General features: G+C 34.9%; 1 protein-coding gene across 11 annotated transcripts in view; it reads right to left on the reverse strand.

Moving 5' to 3' along the window:
• Atg4c (autophagy related 4C cysteine peptidase) overlaps positions 1 to 19,968 on the reverse strand; it is a 96,927-nt gene extending 76,959 nt beyond the window's left edge. Inside the window, exons 1-5 of one of the 11 annotated variants that reach the window (XM_047529079.1) lie at positions 19,814 to 19,967; positions 12,100 to 12,158; positions 10,926 to 11,017; positions 9,945 to 10,025; positions 1,478 to 1,606 (exon numbers count right to left, since the gene is read on the reverse strand). In XM_047529079.1, coding sequence (XP_047385035.1) covers positions 1,478 to 1,553 — 76 coding nt within the window. In that variant the 5' untranslated portion in view covers positions 1,554 to 1,606; positions 9,945 to 10,025; positions 10,926 to 11,017; positions 12,100 to 12,158; positions 19,814 to 19,967. Of the gene's footprint in view, positions 1 to 1,477; positions 1,607 to 9,944; positions 10,026 to 10,925; positions 11,018 to 12,099; positions 12,159 to 13,007; positions 13,027 to 19,813 lie in introns of those variants that run through there. The other 10 variants (XM_047529070.1, XM_047529030.1, XM_047529040.1 and 7 more) reach the window with 10 other exon arrangements.
• Between the last annotated feature and the right edge of the window lie 6,653 nt (positions 19,969 to 26,621).

Below are 26,621 nucleotides of genomic sequence, written 5' to 3' on the forward strand. Positions count from 1 at the left end.
AGAGAGGTGGGAGGGGTGGGAAGGGTGGGGGGAGAGGAAAAAATAACAGAATGAATCAAACACCATTACCCTATGTAAATGTATGATTACACAAATGGTATGCCTTCACTTCATGTACAAATAGAAACAACATGTATCTCATTTGTTTACAATAAAAATAAATTTTTAAAATTAATTAATTAATTAAAAAATATATATGAACTAGGGCTGAGGGAACAGCTCAGTGGTAGAATACATTTAGTATGTGCAAGGACCTGACTTTGATCTCCAAGACCACGAAAAATAAATAAAAATAAAAAATGTACCCTTTTAGTACACAAAATATATATTTATTTTTTAAAAATTAATGTTCAAAATTTTCAAAATGCAATATCATGTTATTGCCAAATTATAACTCTCTATATATAGCTAGTTGATTACTTCTAGTGGACCAGAAGCCAAATGCCAATTATGTTTTATCTGTAGTTATATTATTAAGACCATTTACTAGATTTTTTTTATCATTCCTGTTTTAAAAATATGAACTTCCTGTAGAAATTAGTTCTGCCTGAGTACTTCTCCATATTTGAGGGCTTCTTCTTCTCCAATTTGTTTCTAACCTGACATGGGTTTCAATAATAACCACATGAGCGGCTCAAGAGACTGAGGCAGGAGAAGCATGAGTTCAAAGGCAATCAGGGCAACTCAGTGAGGCCTTAAGCAACATAGCAAAACACTGTCTCTAAATAAAGTATTTTTTTTAAAGACTGCAGATATGACTCAGTGGTAAAGCACCCCAGGGTTCAATCCCTGGTACCAAAAACATATTATCCTTAGTATTTGTTTGCCAAGAGTAACTTGTTTGAAAATAGTGGCTACAGGGTAGGTACATTTAGAGAAAAAACTCAGCAGAATCACTGTACAAACCTAATACTATCTGTTCTGTATGTTCAGAAGTCAATTTTGGTTACCTTCCTGGTTCAGAAATGAGGCTGCCTGAAACTGAATCTAAAGAATTGAGTCATTATCACCTGAATAAATTTCTTTCTGCTATGGGACGTTAAAACAGTATATATCCGCTGGATGCGGTGGTGCCTATAATCCCAGCACTTCAGGAGGCTGAGGCAGGAGGAGCATGAGTTCAAAGCCAACCCCAGCAAATTAGCAAGGCCCTAAGCAACTCAGTGAGACCCTGTCTCTAAATAAATACAAAAAAGGGCTGGGGATGTGGCTCAGTGATTAAGGACCCCTGAGTTCAATCCTAGATACCAAAAAAAAAAAAGTATACATCCATGAGGATATCAATATACTCCATCAAAATCGGGAGGGAGGGGAAAAAGGGACTGCACAGTATGTTTCAGTTTCTAAGCAATGTTCATGATATTTGGCTCTTTCTTCGGGAAATTCTTATCTACATTCCTTACAAAAATTAAGGAAAAAGATACATTATCTTCAAATACTTCTTGGATTTATATAATTCTTTAGTCATAATACTTACTATATTTCATGTTGTTCCAAGCTGATATAAATTTAGTTTTTAGCTTGTCAACTTCATCTGTTCCTGTGGCCTCCATATTCAAATTCTAAGAAAAAGCCATTACTTGATTGCATTCTTCTGTAGAACTGACTTAAAGGAAAAAAGTTAAGGAAAAATAAGTAATCAGTACATATTATAGGATAAAGTTACTTAAGTGATTAAATATAATCTGAAGTAAAATGAGCAAACTAATTTCTCATTTTACAGACAAAAATTGAAGATCAAATTCTCATTTATAAACAAAAATCTTATAGCACATACTCCATAAATATTTTAACTATATAAAACATTCAATACCAAATATGTAACAAGAAAATTATCACACAAAACTAAACACTCACTGAATACAATAAAAATTACCTTAGTAACACAGCTCAGCTTTTATACTTATAAGAACACCTGAGATTTATTTTATTTATAATTAGAAAAGGTGATTTGAAATCTTATTTTAAAAATGTTGACTATATTTAGGAAAGGAGACTTCCACTAACATTGCTACTTTCATTTAAAGTTTAATTGTTTTGTTTTTTTTAATTATGACATTTAATTTCTTCCTATCTCAATATTAAAGCATTAAAAAAAATAGAATGGCTTAAATTTACAAAAGAAAATGTTTTCGTACTTTAAAATAAGAATAAATATAGTTCATAAGTGTGTGTTTCACAACTATGATCAGGGGGAAAATTGAGATGTGAGATACAAACTGAATGAAGAACAAATTATAACTGAAAATGCTTGTGCTTATTTGCAGTAATTCACAGACAGTTTACTTTTCAAGAAATGAATGTTGCACAGAACGTTACTTTTTTAGGGCTAGCTACTCAAAAATACTGATACATGGGGCTGGGGTTGTGGCTCAGTGGTAGAGTGCTTGCCTAGCATGTGTGAGGCACTGGGTTTGATTCTCAGCACCACATATAAACAAATAAAAATAAAGGTCCATCAACAACTGAAAACATTTTATATATATTAAAAGTTAAGAAAAATATTGATATATCAGTTTTTCTAATTATAGGTCTTCTATTTTATAATATATATTAAAAGCTACTAATCATAAATTATAGTTCTAAGACAGGAGAAAACATGAAGAATTTAAAAACAAATGTGCTTATAATACAGAAACTCCAAAAAAGTGGCACAAGATGCAGGAACGGGAGGGAACACACAAGGCTTTATAGACCAGGTTAAGAATTTTGTTCTTTATCCTAGGAAAGTGGTTTCAAACACAAATATCAGAATTGTTTTGTGTTTGTTTTATTCTAATAGCAGCATGGAGAATATTTAAAGATGACAGAAGCTTCACCAGCAGGATATCTTCAGCCCAGCCTGAAACCTGCCTGGAACCCAGCTGGATGGACTCTGCCACTGGTCCACATGAGAAATAAGCAAACAATGGGAAAGGGAAAAGGATGCAGTTTGGGAAACAGCAGCTGTACTGCTTCTCCATCAGTCCCACAAAAGCGGTTATAATTTATAGAAATGAAAATCAGATGATATACATGTTTATATAGGTTTAGTCAGGCTGTGCTTATCAGCCAGAAAATATATCAGTAGTGCCTATTTTCATTCTTAGTGTGAGGAAGCTCAGGGCTCTCTGTTTCAGTGGCAGTAAAGGGGGACACAAGTGGATACATGAAGAAATGCATCAAAAATTCAGTAAATCTTCTTGATATAATGGATGGGGAAAGTAAAGAACTAGAACACGTCAAAGATACACCCAGGCATATGATGCCTGTCACTGAAATAGAGAACATTAAGAGAGGGGCAGGGAAAAGATCATGAATTTGATTTGAAATATGCGGAATTTGAGATATCTCTGAAAGATACAAATAGAAAACCATTCATTTACTTGGTCAACAAATTTAACCACATATTGTTCTAGGCACTGTAGATACAGCAGAGAACAAAGGTAATGAAATACCTGCTCTCATGCAGCTGACGTTCTAGATATATTCTAGAGATGTTAACTAAGCAGTTGGTTACGTAGATTTGGGGCTCAAAGGAGATGTCTAAGCTGAAAATATTAATCTGCCAACTGCTGATGTATAAACAAGAATTAGAGCTATAAATACATTCCTCAAGGCTTTGTCTTGTTCATGTTTACAATCCCAGCACTTAGCATGTTCCTGGTATTTAAGGAGGCTATTTAAGGCTCTTCATGAAGTAACTCTATCCATATCCACTTAGCTTGGCTTCCTCTCTTACCAATCCCTCACATGTACCATATGCTGAAGCCATTTTTTAAAATTAAGCTTCTTGAACTTTGATATGCTGTTTGATGTCTCTGCAAGTGCTGTTCCTTCTACCCTTAATACCTTCCTGCTCACCCTCACTGTTTGATTACCTTACTGTCACGAGTTCATAAGACCCAGCTTAAGTTTCACCTCCTCTGGTAAGATTGGTGAAGATTTCCCTGACTACCTTCCCCAAACCTAAAACTAAGACAGATGCCCTCCTCTTAGCTCTCACAGGGTCTTCTGTCCTCCTCTATCACAGCACTCATCACACAGTACTATAATTACTTATTTATTTATACACTAGACAATAAATTTTTTAAGTGTCCTTAAATTCTGACTGGCATAGAACTGGTTCTCAAAAATATTTATTAAATGAACCAGTGAACTGATAAATTAATGAAATATAGGTATATTACTAGTAGTACTCTCACCAGAATTAGAACGGTTTTTAACTTACAAATAAAATAAAGGAAAATTTCCCTCAAGAAAACTGCCCACATATTTTGCAAAATCCAGAAAAGCAAAGAGAAGAGTTTATAAAATATGTGAATTATATAAAGTGCATCCACATGATGGATTACATATCCTTTAAAAATGTCTCCCAAGAGTTTGTGAAAGTGGAGAAACACTATCAGACCACACAGGCAGAGGTGGGGTGGATGGTACGTTCAAAAGAAGTTCACCAAAATGTTAATAGTTTCTCTGTGTGGTTATTTTTATATCATAATTTCCACATTTTCCAAATCTTATGTAAAGAAAATGTATTACTTTTAGAATTTAAAAAAGATTATGTTTTTAAAGTCACCAACCTTGAATCCTCTAAATCCAAATATTTTAAGTAAGAAAATGTGCACACATGTATTTTTTTTTCCTAAGTCAGAAAGAAAGTAGGCCACAGGAAAGACTCTGGCTCCAACAATGTCTAGCACCAGAAACCAGTAATACTAAGTCCTTAGCAGAGTAAAGAAGTCAGGATGCATGATTCTGGCTCCCTAAACAAATAGTTTATCAATGTCTTCTCTCCTACTACAAATATATAGCACACTAAGCAAAGTCTCAAGTGTAAGGATATTGTATTTCATCAACAGTGCTGCAGTGACACTTACAGAATGGGGCCATGGAAAACCAGTGAGCCCACCCCTAAATCCACTGTAGCTGCAATACTCACAACTCCCTTGTAAATTCTCTAGCTTGGCCGTCATGGCACCATAATCTCCCCATCTGACAATTCTTGTTAGGCTCCTCCACTAACTTCTATTCTCCATTTCTAAATGCATTAGATTTACTTACATCTACTACTAAACACAGTTTTAGGCAGAACCCAAAAAGACAGTTCCTAAAGACTGTCCAATAGTTCTAACACTCTTTGCTTTCCTTTTCCATCAGTATTTCCACTCATATTTCTTTGGCAGTTATCAATCATTCCTTTGAGTTCTTTGACTACAGACCTAATGTTCACTTCTCAGCTGGATTTTACATTCGTATGTCTCAGGAATGTATCAAGTTGAACACATCAAAATAAGTAAGTAAATTCATAAGCTTTCTTTTAAAACCTGCCCCTTGTCTCACATTCTGTTTCTGTAATTAGCATCAACTTCCCAACAGACTCAAGTCGGGATCATCTCACATTCCCTGTATTCTCTTACCCTTTATATCCTTTTCACATCCAAGTCCTATTTTTATTTTTTAAACTATACAATGTCTGTAAAATCTGTTTCCTCCTTTTCATTTTCTCTACCACTCCTTAAAGACTTCATTATTTCTTAGTCATTTCTGTCTAAATGACCTCCTTATTTTATTGTTGACCCTCTACTATGCAATCTCCCTGAAGCTTGTCTCATTCACCAATTCCCTTTCACATATAGAATAAAGTAAATCCCTGGTATTTACTTGCTTACTGTGATTCTAGTGTTATCTGCTACTCATAGAGCCTAGGCTTAGCTTTGTGAGATATTACTAGGATGCAGACTCCCCCATCCAAATATTAAAAAGAAATAGAAAAAAAAAGAAGTCAAGATGCACTAAAGGGGTTGGGGGAAATGAAAATGATGAGTAACTGGGCATTTTGTATAGGGAAAGCCTGCATTTACAGAATGACTCCTAAATAAATAAGCAAAGTAAGATGCTATGATACATAAATTAATGAGACAAGTGTCCTGACCTCAATGAATTTAGAGTGGAATAAACTGCTGAATTGTTCTTTTATTGTTATGTTTAGTTGAAACACTAGCTACTTAATTACTTAGAATAACTTTATCCCCAAATGTGAAACATTTGAAATGTTTTTGAAACATCTTTGGAATAAAAGTATTCCATAAGAATATTTTTATTGTCATTGTTATATAGAATAATTAAGGATAACAAAATTATCAGCACTGGGTCAAACTAAAGATAACCTGTTACTATTTTAACAATTCAGGGGCTGGGGTTGTGGTTCAGTGGTATCTTGCTCACCTAGTATGCTCAAAGCCCTGGGTTCAATCCCATAATACCTTTATTTTTATGTCCACCTACAACTAAAACATTTTTTTAAAAATTCAGTATAGTTACTTTTCATATGACTAATATTGAATTCCATTATTTCCTAAAGATTGAAGCCCATTTTATTTCTATAACAAAAATTTAAATGGCAATTTCTAAAACTCTACTTCTGAGCAACTGGAGATTATTTTAAAAAGTGATCCCTAGAACCATGTTGGAAAGTATTACAAACTGAGAAACTTTATAAAGGAATAAACAAAATGCCTAATCGGAAGATTTGTCTTACTTCATACTAAAACTCATTATAAAGCTACAGTAATCAAACTTTAATACTATTTAAACTTATTATTCCTATTAGCACAGGATAACACCAAATAAAGCATAATAGGGAATACAGAAATAAACCCAAGCATATTTGAGAATTTAAGACCTGACATGGGAGATACTTCACAATACTGAGAAAAGATGGTTAATTTAATGAATAACATTAGAATAATAAAGCTAGTCAGTTTAAAAATAAAATTCCATTACCACCTCACACATTATGAATTCTAAATAAACTAAAGATTTAAATACAAATTCAAACACAGAGAATATGTGTACATACTCCAAGGAAATAACAGATTAAGAATGTTTAAATAATCTTGGGAAAGCAAAAGCAGTTTTAAGCATGGTATACAAAACCAGAAATCAGAAAAGAAAATGCAGTTACATAAAAATGAAAACTTCTGTAAATGAATTTTAAAAAGCATGAACAAGACTGAGTTACAATCCATCAAAAAGGAAAAAAATTTGATACTCATTACATATTTAAAGTGTTAAAGTCACTAATGTACCAAAAGTCCATAAAGTCCAAAGTGGAAATTGCTATGAAATAAAACCTCTATTTTGACTTTCTTCTTGTTGTTCTCTTTATTATTTAAATGTTTACATTGAGTCTCTTTTAAATAACTATTAAAAAATAAATTGCTCAAATGAAAAATTAATACCCAAAATTATAAATGTACCCAGGTTATGTTAAACTCTTAACAAAATAACCAAAATTGCTCAGCTAAAAGTTTTATAGTTAAGGCATTCTATTACAAAATTTCTAAACAGTTCATAAATTAAAGAATAAAAACGACAAAGGAAACTCTCAGTAATGTGAAGAGAGAGCCTACAGAGTGGGAGAATATCTTTGCCACTCATACTTCAGATAGAGCACTAATTTCCAGAATATATAAAGAACTCAAAAAACTCTACACCAAGAATACAAATAATCCAATCAACAAATGGGCTGAGGAAATGAACAGACACTTCACAGAAGAAGATCTACAAGCAATCAACAGATATATGAAAAAATGTTCAACATCTCTAGTAATAAGAGAAATGCAAATCAAAATCAAATCTCACCCCAATTAGAATGGCGATTATCAAGAACACAAGCAACAATAGGTGTTGGCGAGGATGTGGGAGAAAAGGTACACTCATACGTTGCTGATGAGGTTGCAAATTAGTGCAGCCACTCTGGAAAGCAGTATGGAGATTCCTCAGAAAGCTTGGAATGTAACCACCATTTGACCCAGCTATCCCATTCCTTGGCCTATACCCAAAGGACTTACAATCAGCATACTACAGAGATACAGCCACATCAATGTTCATTGCTGCTCAATTCACCATAGCCAGATTGTGGAACCAACCTAGATGCCCTTCAGTTGATGAATGGATAAAGAAACTGTGGCATATATATACAATGGAATATTACTCCACAATGAAGAATGATAAAATTATGGCATTTGCAGGCAATGGATGAAATTGGAGAATATCACGCTAAGTGAGATAAGCCAATCTCAAAAAACTAAAGGACGAATGATCTCACTGATAAGTGGATGAGGACATATAATGGGGGGTGGGAGGGGTTAGCGTTAGGGTTAGGGTTAGGTTTAGGGTTAGGGATAAGGAGGGTTGTAAGAATGGAGGAAAGAAGGACTGTATAGAGGGAAAAGAGGGGTGGGAGGTGGGGGGAAGGGAAAAAAAATAATGAATCAAACATCATTGCCCTATGTAAATTTATGATTACACAAATGGTATGCCTTGACTCCATGTACAAATAGAGAAAAAACATGTATCCCATTTGTATACAATAATAATATATAAAAAAAGAATAAAAATGATTTGAAGACTTTTATTTATTTATTTATTTATTTTTTTCTTTTAATACAATTCTATTTCTATAGTTCTCAAAGACATCAGGTTCAGCTATTTAGTCAAGTGGAAACTTAACTTCCTTATTTAATTCCCCAGGGCAACTTTAGCTAAATAAAATCACTTAGAAGATATCATTTGTTAACTCACAATTTTTTATTCACATTAAAATATACGTGGCAAGATTTGGAAAAAGGAAAAAGAATTCAGTTTATTAAAATATTTTCTATATATTTGTGTGAGATAAGCCAAGGAAAAGCGAAACAAATATTTATATTTTAACTGCAAATAAGCAAAAAAAAAAAATAAAACCCTACAAATGAGGCTATCACAATGCAGTTCAAGATAACAGTCACAACTGCAAAAATTCTGAACTATCTTCACCCACAAATCCCTTTCCAAAAACTTTTCTAGCTTTTAAAAAATTTAAAAGTAAATGAATATTCATTTATCTAAAGTCAGGCACAGTGGCACACACCTATAGTTCCAATTATTCTAGAGACTAGGACCAGGAGTTCAAGACCAGGCTGGGCAACCTCGTGAGACTATAGAAAGTATATGGTAAAGCTGATTTTGCCATTATCTAGTATATTCCAATCCCGCTAGTACCCAAAATACCTGGTTTGACTGTCCCCGTGATCATGTAATGCTAAAATTTCTGTTTTTTCTGTGTAGTATCATCAGCACCTCAGTCTGGAAAAGCATTAAAATAACATTTTCCACAATTTCCAAATTACTTTTTAGAAGGTGTTTATGGTTTACTTTTTACACTTTACAGACTTACTAAATCTTTTTTCAAGTGGCTGTTCTTTACTAATACATACTACAACGAATCTTACCACCTACCATCTCTGTATTTTTGTTCACTGTTTAAATTCTCACAAATCCTTTTTTAACAATGGGATAATCACATTAAAGAGGAGAAAACTATCTTAGTAAACATAGAAAACTAAGGGGCTGGGTGCCATGGCACACACCAGTAATCCCAGAGGCTCAGGAGTCTGAGACAGGAGGATCTTGAGTTCTAAGCCAGCCTCAGCAAAAGTGAGGCACTAAGAAAACTCAGTGAGACCCTGTCTCTAAATAAAATACAAAATAGGGCTGGGGAGGTAGCTCAGTGGTTGAGTGCCCCTGAGTTCAATCCCTGGTACCCACCCCAAAAAAAAAAAAGAAAGAAAAAAAAAAGACAAAGTGAGAATTATTCTTGATTGTTAATGATGTGAAGAGCAGAATGATGACTAAGCAGAGTTCTTTTTGGAAAGCAAAGTATCAACACTTGATGTGTAAATCATCAGTTGAGACACAGGTGCCATTTTCAAAGTTATCTTTTTAACCACAACTACGCATTAAGATAGTTGATAAATTATAAACTAATAAGTGTAAAAGGTACTCAAATCAATGTCCATGCAGGGCAGATGAAGACAATCAGCCTCTCCCATCTGGCAACAGTTAGAATATTTTATTCACTGAGGATTTAAAGTCATAGTTCCTGGTAGAACCTTACGGAGTGATTAAATAGAAAGGACCTGGGTCACATTGTGCAGTGGATGAAAATACTGCAAACTTCCAATATCTGCATATGCTGGGCATCTTCCTCAAACGGTATTCTGTAGCAAGATGAAATATAGATATTGATTTTGAATTTTTGATGTGCTTTTAGCTATACCATCAAATAAAATGAACTGTGAGGTCTGCTCTAAGTTTTTCATCTACTATAACCTTTTCTACCTGCTTTTATTTTTCATATCAAATATCAATCAATCCCTTATCAGCTATCATCTTTGCTCTAATTTCTTCTGTCTCGGCTTTTTATTTACAGAAACATTAATATTGTCCCCACTTCTATTTCCTCTTTTACCTTCATGCACTAAAGTCATACTCTAAAAAATGTTCAGTTTGTAAATCCTCCTAAAAAGACTCCTAAAGACCCAGCATACTTGGGGGAAAAAAAAAAAGCAGCAGAGGAGGGATACAGATATGAGAAAGGGAAAGCAACGGTAATAATTGTGAAGACTCTCTCTTTTTAGAGCTAATAGGCAACATAGAGGACAGGAAGAAATGAAGACAAAAGATTCAGAAAAAGAACAGCAACACAACAAAGGTAAAACGTGCAAGTTCAAAACAAGGTTTTATAAAAAAGGACAAAGGACTGATAGCAAAGAGACTAATAAGATAGTCCCAAGGATACATCTTATTCTTAGGGCATCTCAGGATCATATCCACCAGTTAAAAACATTATACCAATGCACAGTTACTTTATAAAGATGATCTAAATAAAACATAGAATTTAAGTGTTCTCTTAAATCATTTTTTTTAATATTTTTTAGTTGTAAGTGGACATAATACCTTTATTTTTTTTATTTTTATGTGGTGCTGATGATCAAAACCAGGGCCTCACTCATGCTAGGCAAGCACGCTACCACTGAGCCAAAACCCCAGCCCTCTCTTAAATCTTAAAGGTAAAATACAGAGAAAAGAAACTAAGTGTTGAGCAGACACACACTTACCCTCACACCTGACTTGCAGCCAACAACCTGGACCTGTGCAGCATTGCATATTCCATGTTCACAGGCTGTGCAAAGTCATCATCATAATCAACCTAAATGGGATATAAGGAGTTGAAATGACCTCAATCATTTATTTGAAGATGGCAGTAAGAATTATTAAATAATACCTAGACTGTCCAAAGACAATCTTGTCTTAAGCTTTAATCTTATCTCTAAGAAGAACATAATATTTACTATCACTTGATAAATAAATGCTAATTATGTCAGGATCTTAGTAACCTCTGATGAGTCTGAGGTATCTGTGAATGTTTGGAGCCTCCACACTTTAAAACACAACTTTTCAAGCTGTTAAATATGCAGTCTATAGATAAGCAGTAACACAGGAAGTCAAACAACTTAATCAACAAAATACAATTAACAGATGAAGGATGCAGAATCTCTGAACTGGAAGTGAACTTACAAAGCATCTAATAACTATTTAAGTATTAACAGTAGTCCTTGACCATCAGTCCCATACAATACACTTCAATCTACCAGAGCTTGGATGGAGAGGAGGAGTAAAAGAAAAATGTGTAAATTAAAAAGATTGAAAAAATATCACTCTCATCCCAAGAAATCTGATCCGTTCTCTGGTTCAGATTCACTAATCACTACCCATGGTTAACACATAGTAATGAGACCTTTGCAACATCCTCACCAGCTGCACTCTCTCAGCCTCTGACTAAACACATCTAGAAGAAGGAGCTCAGTATCTAATGAGTACTGTACTAAACTGAATATGCAGTTTTAAGTGTAAAAACCTGATAATGTTAAACTGTTTATTCTCTACTAACAGAAGTTTTCTAGAGTATTCACATTAACTAGCTGATACCTACTAATTTTAAACAACTACACTTGCTAGAAATATGTTACATGAAACCAAAATTCTCCCTATATTTTCCACCAAGTAGTCTGCTTGTATCCTTGGAAATTAATCCTTATTCCATTTGACAGCCCAGCTGATATTTTATAACCACTTCCCAATACCCCTCCTCCCTAGTCTTCTCTTTTCCACATCAAATACCCCCACTTCCTTCAGTTCGTCAGAAGACTATAAAAGGGTGGTATAAGGATTCAGTCAGGGTAACATAAGGGGATTAGAAATGTAGAGATGCAGTTTAAGACAGTGACTTACAATTTGGTAACAGGTAAATATGATTAAGATCTTTCCCAAATCCACTCCATTAGTTACTCCTGCCAAGACAAAGGCACATCCTTATTGTTGAGGCTAATAACACTACATGACATTTAAACATAAAATATCACATTTTTTTCATCAAATATTTGAGTAGCTACTTCTACAAGGTACTAAGGGAGATAAAGTGATCACTAAGGGAGATAAAACTTAGTTCCTGCCCTCATTAACCTGGCATTCTAATAAGCAAGATATTTATAAGTACCATAATACAGCTGAATGTGGTTACATCTCACAATAGAGATATAAAGTATTACAAAAGAAAAATAATTCCCCCTTCCAATGAGAATAATCACACATAAATCACAGGGTAATATCATAGGGTAAAGCAATCACAAATGGCTTTCTCCAAATACAAGGAACAAGGACATACAAATAACAAATCTTTCTATTCTGAAAATAAATACGGGAAAACACTAGACATATCAGTTAGGAATAAGTATTCTCAACAATTATGTTATTGTTAAAGATTAGTGCTGAATTGTATCATAGTCAATAGAAGTCCATTGTTTAAAGTGTTCACAAACACAATTGTTTGGGCTTACAAATCGATTCGTTTGATGTCACTTGTCATTCCTAATTTTAAATAATATATCAGTTGGAAAATGGAGCCACAAATTGAAATCCTTATGAAGGTTAAAGCTGCATATTCTTCAGATGATGTAACTGTTCTAGAGTTCCCTGTAACTATATGATAAAGTTTTAAATTGTTACGTTTACTTTAGTATCTTTATGAACAACTGATTTTACAAAGCTTGTTAAAGAGTAGTTTAGTAAAAACCTAACTATATTTTAAATTGATAACATAATCACACAGAAAAAATAATTAATTAATTTTGAGTACCTACTGTATATACCTTTAGAGTAATATATTCCCAGGACAAAAAATTATTAAGGCAAAGAAATCTTTACTTGGTGCATTTGTTGTTGAAGGCAGTAATGATCTAGTATTTTATGTGATTACAAGATAAACTAAATGATTAAATACATTGATGATATTGAGAATCCAAATTCCTCCTGTGAGAAATAGAAGATAGCAATATGAATTAGGGGAGGAAGAATTGGTGAATTTTTTTATGTGTCTGTTCATTTAAAGGGTTGAGAAGTAATGATATCCAGTAGCAATGAGCATATTCAATGTCCAGATCTTGGAATCTAAGCATCTGTTTGCACTAAAATGAACCAGGACTCCATCATAAAATGGATGATTCCAGATCTCAAGTAGGGAATGGAACAGAAGAGCCTGGAACATTATATTGTACAAAAGAGTAAAAAAAAAGAAGAAGAAGAAAAAAAAAAAATGCCTACGGATAAATGGGGACACATCCAAAAGCCACAGAAACTAGTTTGAAGGGATTGCAATTAACCAAATTTGGGAACTCACTATTTGGCAACTACCAATGCAATGATTAATCCAAGCAAGAAGCAAGAATTATCACTGGCTAAAACTACTGGGTAGGAAAAAAAAATCCTCTGGAAAACAATACTCACATGATCTCAAAATATCATTCCCCATGGATTAATTATTAAAAACAAAAAGGAAATGATACTTAGAATATAGAAAATCAGGCTAAACTAACTAATGGAACTTAACATCATCAATGATGGAACAAACTGTCATTATATTATTCCCAATGTCATGATGAAATGGAAAGTTCATAACATTACCTAGATAGGAGTGGAAAAAACTATTTAACCTGAAATTAACTGTGAAGAAACAAACATCAATTTTGTGAAGCAGTCTACAAAACAGTTGGTCTGAACTCTTAAAAAATGAGAATGTGGGGGTGGTATTGGGGATTTAATCCAGGACCACTCTACCACTGACCTACGTCCACAACCCTTTTAAAAATTATATATTTTGAGAAAGGGTGCAGCTTATTTGCTCAAACTGGTCTCAAACTTGTGACCCTCCTGCCTCAACCTCTCAAGTAGCTGGGACATGTGCCGCTGTGCCTGACCAATAACAATGTCTTTAAAGGTAAGAAAAGAAGGAAGTAAGGAGAGAATGAAGGGAGCAGGGAGGGAGAAGGTGGAGAATGCTCTAAACACAGACATGACAGTGAAAGGTAATTCATGATCTCCAACTGAATTTGGTATATTTTAAACACATTATTGGGATATTTGGAAAAATCTAATTCTTAATATGTACTGTATGTAAGATATTCATATGAAAGTTAAATTATTTGAGTATGCTAAAGGAGTTAGTGATGTAGGAGAATATCCCAGTTCTTAGAATATGCATGATGGTAGAATTAATATTATCAAAATGGCCATACTTCCAAAGGCACTATACAGATTTAACACAATTCCAGTTAAAATCCCTATGACATTTCTCATAGAAACAGAAAAAGCAATCACGAAATTCATGTTGAACAAAAGACCCAGGATAGCCAAAGCAATCTGAGCAGGAAGAGTGAAGCAGGAGGCAGCACTATACCAGACCTTAAACTCTACTATAGAGCAACAGTAACAAAAACAACAGGATACCGGCACCAAAACAGACAGGTAGACCAATGGTACAGGATAGAAGACACAGAGACATATCCACATAAGTACAGTAACCTCACAATAGACAAAGGGGCCAAAAACTTACAATGGAGAAAAAAGATAGCCTCTTCAACAAATGGTGCTGGCAAAACTGGAAATCCATATGCAGTAAAATGAAATTAAACCCCTCTCACACTCAACTCAAAACGGATCAAGGATCTAGGAATTAGACTGAGACCCTCCACCAAATAGAAGAAAAAGTAGGCCCAGATCTCCATCACATTGGCTTAGGACCAGACTTCCTTAATAAGACTCCCATAGCACAAGAAGTAAAAGCAAGAATCAATAAATGGGATAAATTCAAACTAAAAAGTTTTTTCTCAGCAAAGGAAACAATCAATAATGTGAAAAAAGAGCCTACAGAGTGGGAGAAAATCTTTTCCCCAAAAAAAGAATATGCATGATGAAGTACTGTGGGGTGAAGTGCCACTGTCTCCACCTTACTTTCAAATAGTTCAGTAGGAAAAAAAAGTATATGGGTATATTTAAATACAGAGACACTTGTGTAACAGCAAGCGTGAGCCCAAATGAGGCACGGTATTAACTAATGAATCCAGGTGAAGGGTATGCACAGTATGTATATTTGCAGTACTAACTCTTTCAAACTTTATTATGTGTTTGAAACTGTAAAAAAAAAAAAGTTGGAGGGAAAAAGTAAGGTGGAAGTTAAGTTGACTTTAGAACAATATATCAGACTTTATAAAGCCTAACCATTTCTTCACCCAACCCGGAAGGGCTAAAAAGAGTATATAAAATTCAGAAAAGGAATGGCTAAAAATAAAGGTAATAATTCTAACAAATAATGAGTAATCCCAAACCAATCCACCATCAATTTTCCATGACAGCTGTAGACTAAACATAATCTCTGCTGAGAATTCCCTGAAAGGTGATGTGTGCTGACTCATCTAGTGAATAAACAAAACTATCTTATATATTTTCCCAATACAAATACAACTACCAAATTTTTTCTCAAATTAAGCTTTATTTTATAGAGTCCTAAAACTAAAATATTGTCACAAACGTCCAGATGATCTCACACTCAGTATTGCTATGATAATAATAATAATCATTTAAATTCTGTATCAAGAATTTTGTTAACCCATAAACATATATCATCTCATTTAGTCCTTACAACAAGGAGAAGGCAAGCATTATTATTATCCTCAACTTATAAATAAAACAACAAAAGCTTGGAAAGACTATATAACTTCTGTAAGGTCATACTGCTAGAAAATGCCAAGAGATCTTGAATTCAAGTAGGCTGACTCCAAAGCCCATGGTCTTTATTCTATACACTATATTCTGTCACTTCACTATGAAATGTAAAATTTAACTGATTGTATTGATTCAATAGATATCAAAAATTACATACTTGAGACACTTCAAAGAAAAATCAAAAGCATGTGTTTTTTCCTAACGCACATTTATATTTACATCCACACCAAGTAAGTGAAGTTAGAATTTAACCAGTTTACTGCCAAATCCCAACTAAAATAATGATATTTAACTGTATTACTCAGTACCTATTGGTATGTATGGTTTTTAAATGCTACACATGGGTTCAAAATAGACAGCAACATTTTTCCAGATGCTTTCATCTAGAACTTCATCCTCCCTCATTCAAGGGGAAACAAAAACCTTAATACATATTTACCATTGCTCAAATATACTGAACTGAAACAATGACACAAAAGGGAAAAATAACTAAGAAATTAACCTTGAACACTACTGCCACAATAAAATAATATTAATACACAAAGCATGACCCCCTAAACCTGGCCCTCTTTCAATATTCTCAGTGCATTTCACCACAATCCATCAAGTTAAATAAGACAAAAACCTAGGGGTAGCCAATGACATCTTCCTCTCTTCACCCTTCATATCTAATGTACTTCCCAAACATCTCTGGAATCCATTCATTTCTAACTATCTTTACCAGTTTACCATTACCTTCTCTAGATTAATACCATCTCTCATTGGACTACTCCAACAGTCTCCTAACTGGTCTCTGAATCTTCTCCCCTTGATAAGTTCTTCCTCTGAATAAATAATATCAAATACTTTTTCATATTACTTAATGTAATTGTAAGGTTAAATTTCTTTGAGTATCTGATTTACATCTGCTTCCAATATTACAGTAAATTCTATGAAGGTAGAAACTATATTTACTCACTACTACATCATTGTGGCCTAGAAAAGTGCCTAATTAATAAATAAATGCTAAATGATTGAATGTGTGTCAGAGACTACAATTTTAGTTACAAATAGTCCCCCAAAATAGGAATAAAGTGGTATAGGTTCATCAATAATTATAAGAAGCACCTTAAGACATAAATTCTCCATCACAGAATTTTATATTTAACTCTGGAATTAAAATTGATCTTACTATTAATAATCTTAATCTGTTTAATTGACTATTTTTTCTCTTACTGAATCATAAAAATAATAATGTTTTTTGGAATTTTTTTTAATCTTATGATTCACAATTCACCTGGAGGCTCACTCATTTAAATCTGGTAATCTACCTTTTCTTCTTCCTTGGCCACTATCCCATTCCTAAACATTCAATAATTAACAGAACCTACCTCTTTCACCAATCCATTCCTTTATTCCATTTTCAATATAATCAGTCTAGATCTAATTTCTCATTACCCTTCATCTGAGCTGTGCCATGACTTCGTTTGCTTAAACTTTTTTTTTTTTTCAAATTCAACCAACACAGTGCACTTAGTATGTACAAGAAAACTGAAGACAGAAAGCAGGTTTCTACTTGCCCCTCTCTCCAATCTCTTTCCCCTACAATTTAGCCTTAGGAATTTAGTTCGTTTTATGCTTCTGTCTGGAATTACTTTCCTCCCTATTCCCACCTACAAAATTGCTGCCCACTTATTGAAATTCCAGGTTAAATTTCATCTTCATGAAACCTTCCCTAGTTAATCTCTCTTTTCAACTTTAACATTCTAAAATGCATAAAATCTAACACTTATTAGCTATACTTTCTGCTTCCTTAGGCAAAGTTTACACTTCATATATCCTGCTAGACTATAAACCCCTAAGAGTTTGTGTCTTTTGTTCACTGCTCTATCACCTGCACCTAGCAGAGTATCTGGTACATAAAGTTACAAAGCAAGATCAAAGAATTAATGCTCTTTATATATTCCAGGGTACAGAACAAATCTTTGCAACTATGGTACAGTGAGGATCAAAAAGAACTGGACCAAATGACTTAAACTCTTCGAGTTTCAGTTTGTTCTTTTGCTAAATGTAAATAATATTCAGTGGCTCACTGAATTTACAATTAATGGAGATAATACTTCAAAAGCATCTGATATAGAGATAAGGACAAGAGAACACTTATCAAGGAACTTTTTTTTTTTTTTTGCGGTGCTGGGGATCGAACCCAGGGCCTGGAGCTTGCAAGGCAAGCACTCTACCGACTGAGCTATATCCCCATCAGGGAACGTTTTGATGACTGCATTGAAGTGTAAGAATTTGATAACTGCCTAGTAAATTAACAAAATATCAAAAAAGTATCAATCTGAAACTCAGGAATCTAAGGAAAATTTTAAAAATTGAATAATGTCTAACTTCTCAAGTTTTTCCACTAAGGAGTTCCATGAGTTAATTAATTCTGAAATATACCTTTAGCCCCAAATTTTGAGCATGGCTGAAACCATTTCAGATTAATTAGGAATAATCCCACACTGATAATTAAGTATTAATTTTAATTTTATGGACAAGTATAGATTGTATTGTCAAAGAAGAATGATAATCTTACTATAAAAAATCAACAATGCAATAATAAGAATAGAAGTTGTAAACTCATTTGGGTTACATTAGCCTCAGAAAGAAAGGGACAAAATTTTTGTCTAGGAAACACTAGCAAATACTACTCAAAGCCCTTTACCAAAGCTAGCAAATTATCTAGAAATACTTCAAAAGAATTATCACAAATAACTTCAACATATTTGCATCCCATTTTACAGAAAAAGAGCATCAAATAAGTAGCTTTAAAACTTCTTACTGAATTATACAACTTCTTATGTTGCCCACTTTTTAACTTAAAACAGTTCTCAAAATTGTATAGCAAGTGAATTGATAATTCAATATAACATCAGAGTATATGACTAATTAGAAACCCTTCACTGTTTAGGAAAAAAGCTTTATCAATTTGAAACTCAGAAGACACAGATTTTACCTTTAAAGTCTTTCCAGTCCCTCTAGGTACTTCCAATGACTCATAATCTAATTACAAATTACAAGCAAGAAGGAAAGATCACTCCCTGTGCATCTGTCTGCTATCAACTGACACAAAATCGTTGCAGAAAAAATTCATTGACACATACAGTATGGAAAACGGAAAATTCCCATCTAGGTAATTTAAATATAAAAAGGTGTAGGACAAGGTATTCTCCTCAAGTCTAGGGTAGTAACGGACAAGTAGGAAAAAATATAAAACGAAAATGTAAGCCAAAAAATAATAATAAAAATAAATTGGATAAGTCATTCTGAGTTAGCCGTTATAATTCACCATATGTTAAGAATGTATTCTGAACCTCCAATCTCAAAAGCGAAAACCAAATAAAATTAGTGAACGTTAATATTCAGAAAGGCATCAGCATATCCAAAGGTAATGTGTTACAGTTTGAAGCAGTGACAAAGACCACAAAAGGGGAAAGGGAAGAGAAATGAGAAAAGGAGATCTTAAAGATTCGGATTTTTTATTTGTTTTTGTTTTTGTTTTGCCCAGAGAGAAACAGGCCCGAGAGATCACTGGCATAGAGAAGGGGCCGAATAGATGGGACAGCTCAGGGCACAAGGTGGTGCCTGGAACACCTAAGAAGACGGCAATCAAAGAGAGCTGCCCATAGGAAGGCTTACGGTTTATCTTTTGGAACCCCAGACAGGGCGAGGAGGAGTCAGAAGACAAATGACACTGGAAAGCAGAGAGGAGGGAGGCGCCAAAGCCTCGGAGAACCCAACTGCTGATCACAGGGTCTCCGCGGAGGGCAAGGCCCCCCCAAAAAAAAACCCTGCCATTCGGGGGTCAGAAACACTAAGCCCCAACCTTCTCGACTCCCCTCGCCTCAAGCCGACCCCTCACCGAAAGAGAAGGACTGGAGAACTGTACAAATGTGCAGGAGCCACCAACCCGGGAAGCGCTCCAGCTCTAGCAACAGCCTCCACAAAAGTAGCCGCACGCAGACGTTCGGACCTCGGCGCCGCAGCCACAAGTCCCGCGGCCGCGCGGCCACCGTAGTAAGAGGAACAGCCTCTCCCGCAAGCCCGTGGATCAGCCACTTCCGGGGCAAAGCCTGGCGAAGGGCGCCACGGAGCGGCAATCCACTGGCCTGCGCTCGGCTTGCTTCCTACGGATCCCTCCTTCCCACCTGTTTGCCTCCCATGGCAACCGCTGATCGCCCATACGACAAGTGCAACCGAAAGAGGGTATCTGTAAGCAGCGTCTGTCTGACAGACTAAACCTTACTACGGCTGTCATAAGTGCCTGTTGAACAATTGGACTTCAACTACCAGCATGCCATGCAACATCACGCTTACCTTTGGCTCAAGAACTACAAGACCCAGCATGCACGGCGCTCCTTATTCCTCACTGCCTGTGACAATGTAGACCTCCAACCAAGCCACCTTGTTATTAAAATACCAGTATTGTCTTAACCTGTTACTAGGGTACTCCAAGCCAAGCTATAGTTAAGAGTCTAGGTTAGGTACCTGTGAAACTCCTAGGTATATGCGCACTCATTTTTCACCTTCAGTTTCTTTTAAAGGATTGAAACAGAATAGTCTCGTAGAGGCCTCTCTTTTAAAGATGTTAAGGGAATTGCTAAATCATAGGAAAAAGATAATTTATGGTTTTGCAGATTCTGTGGGAGCAACAACTGCCAGATATTCTCCTAAAATAAGTAGGAAATTATAGTAGAAGCTCAAAGTGAAAAAAAAAAAAATTACAGGCTGTACATCAGAACTATGAAGCCACATGGGAATGAAAAACTTCCAAAATGCAAAATTGAAAAATTCTAGATTAAACTTGAACCATTGTTTTGCATTTTTAAATGTGAATTTGTTTATTTTAATTATTATTCTCACAAAAACAGGAAACTAGATTAACTAGAGTTATTTATGTTTCATTCATGTGGTGGGGCAACCAAATAACCAGAGTATAAAATAATAAATGTAACATTTATTAGAGTAAGCAAACAAAGTAACTGTCTCCTTGCCTATTTACATAGCTTGTGGTTCTATATATGGAAATACGGAACTTTTTGTGATATTTAGGAGAGGTAACATGCATCTACAAGCCATCTGGATGACTTTTTATAACTTCCATAAATAATTGGATGACAAAAATGCATTTTTTCATTAGTTACATTAACAGGCCATGACAAACAATGCTTGGATTCATAAAATAATTTTGTGGTAATATACAAAATTAAGTTGTGTGAATAACATAAGTATCAGGTTTCCATGGATTTATAGCAAAACAAATTTTAATTGGTTAGAAAAAGGGAGTAGTAGAGAGCTGGGGTTGTAACTCAGTGGTAGAGCACTTGCCTCACACGTCTGAGGCATGGGTTTGATCCTCAGCAGCACATAAAAATAAATAAAATAAAGGTATCTTATTCATCTACAACTAAAAATATTAAGAAAAGGAGAGTAGAATACCTTTCATTTTTACAACTTTACATGAAAGTCACAGAGGGACCTTATATTCTATAACACTGACATAGCATCAGCTACCATACAAACTGATTTCCAACTCCAGTGTGATAAATTATGCAGCACTAGCAAGTAAATATTTAAAATCTATGATCATTGAAAACAATCTGCCGCTTTCCATACTTGTGCAGCAAAACAATACGAATGCATTGAGGGAACATTTTCACTGGAGTGATTCAAAGGTAGTGTTAATAAATTATAGTTAGGTTATCTGATATTCATAAGTGTTTATTGAAGACAAACACAAAATTGCTTCCACTTATTAGTGATGTTATTAAGGAAGCCTTTAAAGTATGCTAAATATTTGATAAACATATTTCTAAAGCTGTCTCAATGACCAGTTGTACAAATGAATATGGAAGAGCATTTAAAGAGTCCATAATTCATGTAACAGACATTATATTTTTAGAGATTCTTGCAGCTGAAGTATTCGGCACTATTCTCTCCTCTAAAGTCCTCTAATCGCGGACTTTCCAATTCAGTCAACTGCCAACTACACCAGAGTTAATACTGGTCAAACTGTTAAAAGTTTGACAAATAAATGACGAGTACTCCTAGGGGCAAAGCACTCTGAACTGTTTCTGAAGCACAGATAGTTTTGATAATTAGGAAAGATTTAAAGAAAAAAGAAAAGTGGAAGAGCTTTAGCAGAATGGGAAAGTAAAATATATCTGACCATTAACTTAATCACTTGGAATTTGGTTAATTGGAAATCTATAATAGCTAACATGCCTTCAAAAAGTCAAGAGCTGCATCTTAAACATCTGTGTCACTCTCAGTGCTAAAAACAGTACTTTAAACAGAATAAATAGTGTGTTCAAACAGAGTAACTGTTAGTGTTTATGGGAGTTCTCAGTGGTGACAGAGGACCAGAAACTCCCTTCTCATTCATGTTTATGTGTTTTAATGTAAGTTATTTCTAATACCTGAGCTTTTAAAAAAAATAGTAATTCAGGTTTTATAATAACTGCTATAACCAGAATATTTTATTAATCAGAATGTTACATTCAATAATCATTTACACTAAGCAATTTTTTACCCTTTCTCTTCTCTCTCTCTCTCTTTATCTGTGCACGTGCACACGCATACATGCACACACGCATGCATGTGTGTGATTCTAAATATCATTTTATTCTAGGCATACTGGTATACTTTAATAGCATGCCAGTCATTCTAGTAACATTGATAGTGATACAGTGCAAGATTTTTATAAGTAAACTTTTAATCATTAACTTCTACAAAGTATACTTCTTATCCATCCTCCTCCTGGACTCAGGAAAGATGAATAGTTCTATTTAATAAGTAAATGTGTAGCTTGAATGCTTCATTGGAAATATTATATTATGGTAAGTTGAACTGAGCCTTGATGAGATGAATAACTTGCAGATTCCTAAAGACTAAAAAATTATTTTAAAGAACACTTGGTGAAAACTTTTTCTCCCTTCCAAGTGACCTTACTTCTATCCCCCCTTTTATATCTTCCATCTCTGTCTCTACTGCCCCCTTCACCTCAGCATGCAAATAAACACAGGATCCCTATGATTTTTGAAAACATCTTCAGTGAATTCACATTGTATCCTTTATGAATATTATTCTAACTTCCTTTTCCTTTCATTGTCATGCTTCAGCAAGTGCTACAAAGAAAACCTTAGGCATGAAATGCGGCACAAAATCTCTTTGAAGCAACTAATGTTTACTAAACACCCACAGTTGTTCTGGGAATATGAAGAGAATTCAGATATAAAGCTTATGGCCCCACAATACAGTGTGATAAATGCTGTTATAGAGTTATATACAATGTATTAAGAGAACAAGAAAGGTTTGTTTCTCTCAAATTGAGTGGTCCCAGAGGAGGAGGTTCCTGAAATGACTTAAATGATAAAAATAAGAAATAGCTTCAGAAGAGGGAGAGTCAACCAGTTTAAGATAACCAATGAGTTCATTATAGCTGGAACACAACCACAGATTGGAGAATGATATGACATAAGTCTGGAAAGATAGAATGGAGGTATTATGTACTATGATATGGACCTTGAACTTTAACCTGAACATGAAGGGAACCACTTAGAGAGTGACATAATCAGATTACATTTCAGGTTACTGATTGCAGTAGAAAGAATGGATTACGTTGGCAAGGCAAGTTAGGAGATCATTTTTTAAATTTAGTTTCTTTTTTAATGGGAGGTCTGAAGTGCAACACGAATAAGAGTAAAATACTAGTTGGAGATAAGATAACAGAATCAAGAGGAGGTGGGAGGAGCTGGGGTTGTGGCTTAGTGGTGGCTCAGTGGTAGAGCACTTGCCTAGCAGGTGTGAGGCACTGGGTTCGATCCCCAGCACCACATATAAAAAATTTTTTAAAAAGTCCATTGATGTCAAAAAACTCTACACGAAGAATACAAATAATCCAATCAACAAATGGGCTAAGGAAATGAACAGACACTTCACAGAAGAAGATGTACAAGTAATCACCAGATATATGAAAAAATGTTCAACATCCCTAGTAATAAGGGAAATGCAAATCAAAACTACCCTAAGATTTCATCTCACCCCAATTAGAATGGCGATTATCAAGAATACAAGCAACAATAGGTGTTGGCGAGGATGTGGTGAAAAAGGAACACTCATACATTGCTGGTGGGGTTGCAAATTAGTGCAACCACTCTGGAAAGCAGTGTGGAGATTCCTCAGAAAGCTTGGAATGGAAACACCATTTGACCCAGCTATCCCACTCCTTGGCCTATACCCAAAGGACTTAAAATCAGCATACTACAGAGATACAGCCACATCAATGTTCATTGCTGCTCAATTCACCATAGCCAGATTGTGGAACCAACCTAGATGCCCTTCAGTTGATGAATGGATAAAGAAACTTGGCATATTTATACAATGGAATATTACTCCGCAATGAAGAATGATAAAATTATGGCATTTGTAGGCAAATGGTCGAAATTGGAGAATATCATGCTAAGTGAGATAAGCCAATCTCAAAAAACTAAAGGACGAATGATCTCGCTGATAAGCGGATGAGGACATATAATGGGGGGTGGGACGGGCTAGCATTAGGTTTAGGGTTAGGTTTAGAGTTAGGCTAAGGAGAGCGGTAAGAATGAAGGAAAGAAGGACTGTGTAGAGGGAAAAGAGGGGTGGGAGGGGTGGGAGGGGTTGGGGGGAGGGGAAAAATATAATAAACATCATTACCCTATGTAAACGTAAAAAAAAATAAAAATAAAAAATAAATAAAAAATAAATAAAAAAAAAAGTCCATTGATGACTTAAAAAAATTTTTAAAAAAAGAAAAGAAAGAGGAGGTGGGAGTGAGAGAAGGAATCAAGGGAGACTTCCAGGTTTCTGGCTTTTTACTTTTCTACATGTTGAGTTAGAAGTGTTTAAAAGCTGTCAGATGGCTATTCCCAGCAGGCTGTTGTATATGGAGCTTAAGAGGAAGAGTTGGGCTGAATATATAGCTTTGAGACACATCGCCTTTAAATGACAGTTGAAACCATAGACATGGTTAAGATTGCCATAGACATAGATAAGATTACCAACCATGTGGGTGGAAATCTAAGCTAGTAACCAGGAAGTCAAAGGATGACAAAGATGAGGTATGGTAGGAACAGTGGTGCAAATGTCATGGAATCCTTCAAAGAAATAGGGTTTTTATCTAAGCACATTGGAATACTGCTTTTGATGTAGCATTGAAGAATGAAGAGAGAACTGAACCCATTTCTGGACCCAGTATTCGTGAATAAATGAGGCCTGGAAAGACAACAAAGCATAAATTCAAGAAGGTTGCAAAGACCGTATCTTCAGGGGAGAGTCAGTATTTTTTAAAAGAAGGAGACACAGCCAAAATTCTCTGAGGAGAAAGAATCAGGGCATCAAAGAAGGGATGGAAATATTTTTGGAGGAATAAAATTAAAGCACAGGTGAGAACACAAAAGAAAATGACAACCAAGGATGTCAGGAACATAGAGAAGTATTTGCTAGCCTGGAAATTTCATAATAGAAATCCTGTATAGATCTGAGCTTCATGCTAGCCTGTATGTGTATTCCTTTGATGAGTATTGGCAGCCCAGAGTTTAACTGACTTATTTACAAATGCTCCTGTCCTTCTATATTGGAACTCATCCTTCCTTCTCATGGGTCCAGGAGAGTGATACTCACCCTCAGTCCCCATCACAAGGCATGTGTTGTGATCTACCTAAAAAATCAGGGGCATACACCTGTGACCCCAGCTACTAAGGCAGGAGGATCTCAAATTCCAGACCAGCCTGGGCAACCTCACAAGACCCTGTCTCAAAAAAAAAAAAAAAAGAAAAAAAGAAAGAAAAGGGTTGGGAAGTGGGAGATCACTCCGTGGCACATCACTCCCAGGTTAATCCCCAGTACTGGAAGAAGAATAAAGAGAAGAAAATGGAGAATTGGGAGGAACTGGAAGGAAAAATAACACCGTATATCAAGAGCATAGTCTCTTCAGTTGGACTCTTACACCACTATACGAAAATTAAAATTTTATCAAAGTCTTAAATATACAAGTTAAGCCTCTTAGAAGAAACCTTCATGATTTCTTACTTTATACATGTAAATATTCATGAGTTGGATTTGGCAATAACTTGGGTTTGATCCTCCCTACTTCCGAAACAGAGGAAAAAGTATTGATGAGGATGTGGAGAAATTGAAACCCTTGTTCATTGGTGATGGGAATCTAAACTGGTGAAGTCGCTGTGGAAGATAGTTTGGTAATTTCTCAAAAAGTTAAACATAGATAACCATATGGCCTAATAATTCCATTCCTGTATATACACCCAAAAGAATTGAAAAGAGGGACTCGGCTACTTTTATGGCTCTGTTCATTGCAGCATTATTCCAGAAAAGTGGATCTCACCCAAATACTCATCAACAGATGAATAGATAATGAAAATGTGATATATTCTTATGATGAAATGTTACTCAGCTATAAAAAGGGATGCAGTACTGATACAGACTACAACATGGATGAACCTTTAAAACATCATGCTATATAAAAGCCCTTTACAATAGACAACATGTTGTATGATTCCATGTATATAAAATATCCAGAAAAGGCAAATCTATAGAGACAGAAGACTAGTGGTTTTCAGGGACCAGGGAGAGGAGTGAATAAAGAATAGTTGTTTATACAACCAGAAGAATGA

Source organism: Sciurus carolinensis, chromosome 1 (genome assembly GCF_902686445.1).
Source record: "Sciurus carolinensis chromosome 1, mSciCar1.2, whole genome shotgun sequence".
In the NCBI taxonomy this organism is placed as follows: domain Eukaryota; kingdom Metazoa; phylum Chordata; class Mammalia; order Rodentia; family Sciuridae; genus Sciurus; species Sciurus carolinensis.